Genomic DNA, 5,551 nt, shown 5'->3' on the forward strand with positions numbered 1-5,551 from the left:
TTCCCTTACCACCTTCTTGTTTTATCCAGTTCTGGAGAAGAGTAATAAAGTAATGATTCAATTTGCATTTCCTGCAATTCCAACTGCCTCGGTAGACCTTGACCAGAGCCCGCTTTCCAGGCAGTGATTGGGTGTCCCCTCAATCAAAGCCTTTCTCTGTCAAACCTTTGTGTGCTACCAGCTTCTCTATTTCACCTGCAATTTTTTACCTTCTATCATTTATCAAGGAAAAAGACACAGAGCCTCACCATTTCCACACCTGCCCTTTATTAAACTCATCTAGCAGGCTGGCCCTAGGCCCTTCACATTTCTCAGACACCACCCACTGAGTTTAGGAAGGTGCCATCATTCTGCGAAGGTCCAGAGCCTACCCAAGTCTTGGAGTTCTATGTTGAATCAGCAACCAGAGGGTTAGGAGAGGGAAAGGAAATAGGCAGACTGGAAAGGCAGGCTCTTCAGTGAAGCAGAATGATCTCAAGGGAAAGCTTAGCCCTGAGGGCACACTGAATCCTAAGGAAGGATACTGAGGGACTGAATGGAGTGGGAGATCTGTGTGCTGAACAGCTCACATCTATATGGCAACTTTGAGGAGGCGCTTGATGTCAGGCTCAATGTTGATAGTAGGGAAGGTGCGGCTGTAGCGTCGGAAGGGCTCCCCCTCCGGCCCTATAAGGAACTTCTCAAAGTTCCAGGACACATCTGAGCGGCGCACAGGGCTCCAAATGATGAACTTGGGATCGGTCATGAGGGAAAGTGGGTCATCATAAGGGTAGGGGAGCTTGTCCTTCAGGTAGGCGAAGACAGGATGCTCGTTCTGACCATTCACCTCACACTTTTGGACAAGGGTAAATGTGGGCTGGAAGCCACCTCCAGGGCGGACATACTTGAGACTGTTCAGGATCTCCTCATTCTTACAGTTCTCCTGAGGAAGGAAAAAGACAAAGAGCATGGAAAAGGGAAGGGGGAACTGAAAGATCCATACCATGCAAATCTTTTACCCCCATTCCCTTCCAAGATCATTCTTTTTTTCATTCCCCTTCTCTCTTTCTCTATTCTTTCTCCATTTGTTTTGGCCTATTCTTGACTTGGAATTTCCCGCTCACAGTTATTGTTTGATGGTTTCCGAAAATTCTTGCAGTTCTAGTTTGGCTGTTCTTATACTGAAAGATTTAGCATTTTTGAGCTGTTGCATCTCTTTCCAATCTACCCTGAGCAGTTCTTAGGGTATCTGTTTGAAGCTTCAAGAAACCTTGAGATGAGGGCAGAAGAAAGAAAGGGAAAGGAGATCTCAGGTTATACTGCCTAGCACACTCTACTTACCTACCTACCCACCTACCTATACAGACGTATGTACACACCCTGCCACTACCTTCCCTCTCCTCTGCTCTGGATTTGTCTCTATTGCTTTTAACTATGGAAATGTTGAGTATTGCCTTTGCCTCTGCCTTACTCAGTTCATTGAACTAAGGATGAAATTGAGGTTCAAAGGAATGGGATTTATAGCTTCTTGCTTTCATCCTGCCTCATCCTAGAACTAAAGCACAGGTAGGAGGAGGCTCTGATGAAAGAAGACCCCATCCAAGTAAGTCTAGTTCTCACATACCACAAAGGAAAAGCAAGTTAGAGACAACAATGAATGTCCTAGGTGGTCACTTAGTGACCACTAGGCATGAATTAACTAGGATAGAGGGTTTAGGGCTGGGACTAGGCCCAGGGGAAGGGGAAGTTAAGGGAATAAGTGCTTGAGGGCTAAAGGTTGTGAATATGTAATTATTACTCTTTTAACTTAGAGGCTGCTATCCCAAGACTTTTGTACCTCCTGTTTGCTCACTAGCCTCAACTATGAATGCTTTAGCTCTGAAACTGTTACCTGTCCTCACTGCCTCCCCATTGCCATCCCTGTCCTATCTCTCCTCAGCATTCCCCACCTAATAACCCCAAAAGTTCCACGAGAATCCTTATTCATGATCCTGTCTTTCTCCCATTCCACCCCAGTTTAGGAGTCAGATATCTTCCTCTGGGAGAGAGTTTCTCCCTCTGACCTGCTAGAGCCAATTAGTACAGTCAGTTTGAGGCATCAGGTCACCACGAGCCTAGAGTTGATCTCTATTAGAATTCTTATCTCTTAAGGCAAATGGCTAGCTGACTTCTGGCAGGTTATGGACTCCCTCTAACAACTAGCTAGGCTGGAATGATGGCATAAGGCTGGAGGCACCTCTAGGGCAAGAGAGAGACCCCTAAAGGGGTTTTGCCCTTTCCATCTCCCCTGCCACGACAAAGCCTATTAAGAGGACTGAGACAGGAAAGGAAGAGCAAGAGCAGTAATGGTTTTGGCTCAGGTTTGTCACAGCCAATGACACTTCAGCCTTCCTGCTTATAGCTCTGCTAATCTTCCTTGTCTTCACGCCACTGTGAATTGAACTAAGGGGATTATAATAGAGCGTTCACTTAGGGACATTCTGCCTGCTTGTGCCATTAAAATCATAAGTGGAAAGAGAAAAATCACTTAAAAGATAACTCGAGGTGTGTGGGCTAAAGATCTATAACAACTTGGTCCATTAGTCAGAGACAGAGATGTACACGTGACCCAGAGAGGAGACACATGCTCGCTGTGAACCCTTACCCCACCCCTGTATTTACTTTCCACATGGCTGATTTATTTTTTTAAGCCTTCAATCTAAATAAACAAGTTGTTTGCATTTGTATAATACTTGATTTTTTTTTAGGTTGCTTTTATATCACCTGAACCTCACAATAACCCTATGAGATAAGTGGTATTAGCCTCAATTTATAGTTGAGGAAACTAAGACAAAATTTGAACGACTATTTCTAGGGCACAGAGCCCTTAAACAGCAGAACCAAGACTAGGTAGAACTAAGGTCTCCTAAGTCAATCCGATCCTAGTTTGATTCTTGTTCTATTTCCTCTGCTCATTCATTCAATAAATACTTAATGGGTGCCTTCTATAATGTTCTGTTGTGCAGAGGGTCACAATGAGTCGGAACCGACTCAACGGCACCTAACAAGAACATTTATACCCTGGAGCCCTGGTGGTGCAGTGGTTAAGAGCTCAGCTGTTAACCAAAGGTCAGCAGTTCGAATCCACTAGCCACTCCTTGGAAACTCTGTGGGGCAGTTCTACTCTGTCCTTTAGGGTTGCTATGAGTCGGAATCGACTTGGGCAGCAACAGGTTTGGTTTGGTTTGGTTTTGGTTTCCATACCCTAGGCACTGAGGACACAATAGAGACAAAAACAGGTGTGGTACCTGCTCTCATGGAGTATAGCGAGGAGACAATAAACAGTGTTTAATCTCAAAACTAAGAGGTACAGACCGTGAGAATCATATACACTTCTCCTTGGTATTCACCTAAAGACCTAGATCAACAAAACATACCCCACAATTCCAGACACTCCAACACACATACTCACTCACACCCTTCCTCATCCCCCTCAAGCTACATCAGCCCAGCTCCTTGGGTACAATACAAAGGACCCCTCACCTGATGTCCAAATTGGTTGCAAGGGAAGCCGAGAACTACCAGGCGCCTGGGAAAGCGGCATTGCAGCTCGTTGAGCTGGGTGAAGTCCCGGGTGGTTGTGCCTCAGAGCGAGGCCACATTCTCAATCAGCACTGCCCTGCCTCGGAATGTGTTGAAATCTACCTTGTCCCCCTCCAGGCTGATAGCACTTAGGTCGTAGAAGGACTTGGCAATGTGAGTCATGGTAACAGCACAGAGTGAGCCCTGCAGAGTGGAGGGAGCCCACTTAAGGGCCTATTAAAGGGAGGGGAAGAAGGAATGAACCAGGAAGGAGGAAAGAAAGGATCTCAGAATGGGGCTTTGAGCATCCCCAGGATGACTTAGCAAAAATAGTCACCCACTTGTAAGTGTTATTTGAACAAGGAGGTTACTCCTCCTATTTACAGACTCTGAACAAAGCCACCTCCCTGTCCCACCTTAGTCGTAACCTGGGAAGGGCCAATTTGATACCTCTGAGCAGACATGAATAATTAACTACTTGCAGGAAACTAGAACCCTAAAAGCCAAATGGGGAGGAAAAAAAGGAGGGAGAGATGCACAAGGATTGACTCCTACTTGCCCCAGCAAGTTGTTTTCACTTGGCACAGACACTTATTGAATGCCTGCTGAGTGCCAAGCTCTGAATTGTGCAGTGAGAGGTCAGGGCCTGCTGAGACCTGAAAGATGAGGAAGAGAATTGGGGCTCGTGTTTGCCCGACTCAGGCTACAACTGAAATATCACTGTTAAAATTTTTCTCTTTGGCTGTTGCTTTCCACAAACACAAAATCAAAGGGAACCTTAGGAGGAAAGTATGTGATTTTTCTAGAAATAATGGCTTTCAGTGCCTCAGCTTGAACCCGATTGAAGAGATGAAGTCTTGAAAAGTCTTTCAGTGAGAGGTGTTTCTTGTCCTGGAGAACATGTCTGCCCTGCCTCTGCACTGTACCATCTACATACCCCATGCTGCCCCCTGCCTCCCTGACAAAGAAGGTGCAGTCATCACTGTGATAAGGGAGAGGAGGAATCAGAGAACAGGGTGTAAACTCAAGGTGGCTGAGCTGCACCTATCTCCCCTTAAACAAAGCTTCAGTCCCGAAGATTTTTCAGAGACAGGCTTGTGCTGGTCATCTCCGCACCAAAGAAAGTGGGCAGGAGATGAACCCACTGTGGCTGAAGAGCCGGCCAGGACATTCATGGAGTTTTCAACACCAGCCATGTCATATATTATAGGTCATCTGAGTTTCTGCTAAGGTCTACCATGGGAACCTACCCTAGAAGCTCACAGAAATGAAAAAGACCATAATTGCCACTTTATTCTTCCAAGCACCCACTGACTCAATTTTTTTTTTTTTTTTTTTAGTGCCTTGATTTCTCTATCAGTAAAACGGACAATTAGGCTTTACCTGGCTTTGGGATTTTAGAGTGAAATTTTCAGTAACAATGCAAATGTTCACTGCTAGAGAGTGTTTTCGCAGGTACACATCCATTGGGAACTGTCTGCTTGAACAGAGCAAACAAGCAAGGCTGGGGAGCAGCTGTTCTCGAGGATCCAATTTGTTGAAGAGAGGGAAGAACTACTTGCTAAGGAGTGTTCAGCTTTTCTGTCTTTGTAACCTGCTCCATGGCTGTTCATAGCATGCAGGGACCTATATATCCCAAAAGGCTGCTTCTAAAAAGAAGCCTCCATTACCTAAGTGGGAATGGGGACTTCTGCCACTAGAAGAGCTGGCAGGAAGAGCAGAGTGACATATGTCCCCAGCTGTGTCTCGGAGTTCTTAGAAGCAGCCAATAGGCCTCTCTATCAAGCCACTGAGCCAGGACTTCGTACTGACAATGGGCAAAACTTGTAATGACATCAGCTTCCTAGAGATTTATCTGCATGCCTAGAGCTTCCTCAGTACTCTCTGGGCTTCCAGACACCTCTTATTGGCTGCTCTTTTAGGATCCCTCTCTAGTAAGGCCGTAGAAGATTCTGAGCCTCGAGGGGGTTTCCTCCTCTTTCCTTTTGTCCAGGTACAACCTAGAACCTTT

At 45.8% G+C, this 5,551-nt stretch overlaps 1 protein-coding gene across 1 annotated transcript; it reads right to left on the reverse strand.

Annotated features, from left to right (window-relative positions):
- Nucleotides 1-356: 356 nt before the first annotated feature.
- Nucleotides 357-4,949, reverse strand: GPX2 (glutathione peroxidase 2). The gene is made up of 2 exons (XM_010588689.3): nucleotides 3,502-4,949; nucleotides 357-922 (listed from the first exon to the last, which is right to left on the reverse strand). Exons 1-2 carry the CDS (start codon nucleotides 3,721-3,723, stop codon nucleotides 572-574), a joined length of 573 nt encoding a protein of 190 aa, XP_010586991.2. The 5' UTR covers nucleotides 3,724-4,949; the 3' UTR covers nucleotides 357-571.
- Between the last annotated feature and the right edge of the window lie 602 nt (nucleotides 4,950-5,551).

Source organism: Loxodonta africana, chromosome 10, assembly GCF_030014295.1.
Source record: "Loxodonta africana isolate mLoxAfr1 chromosome 10, mLoxAfr1.hap2, whole genome shotgun sequence".
Taxonomy (NCBI): Eukaryota; Metazoa; Chordata; class Mammalia; order Proboscidea; family Elephantidae; genus Loxodonta; species Loxodonta africana.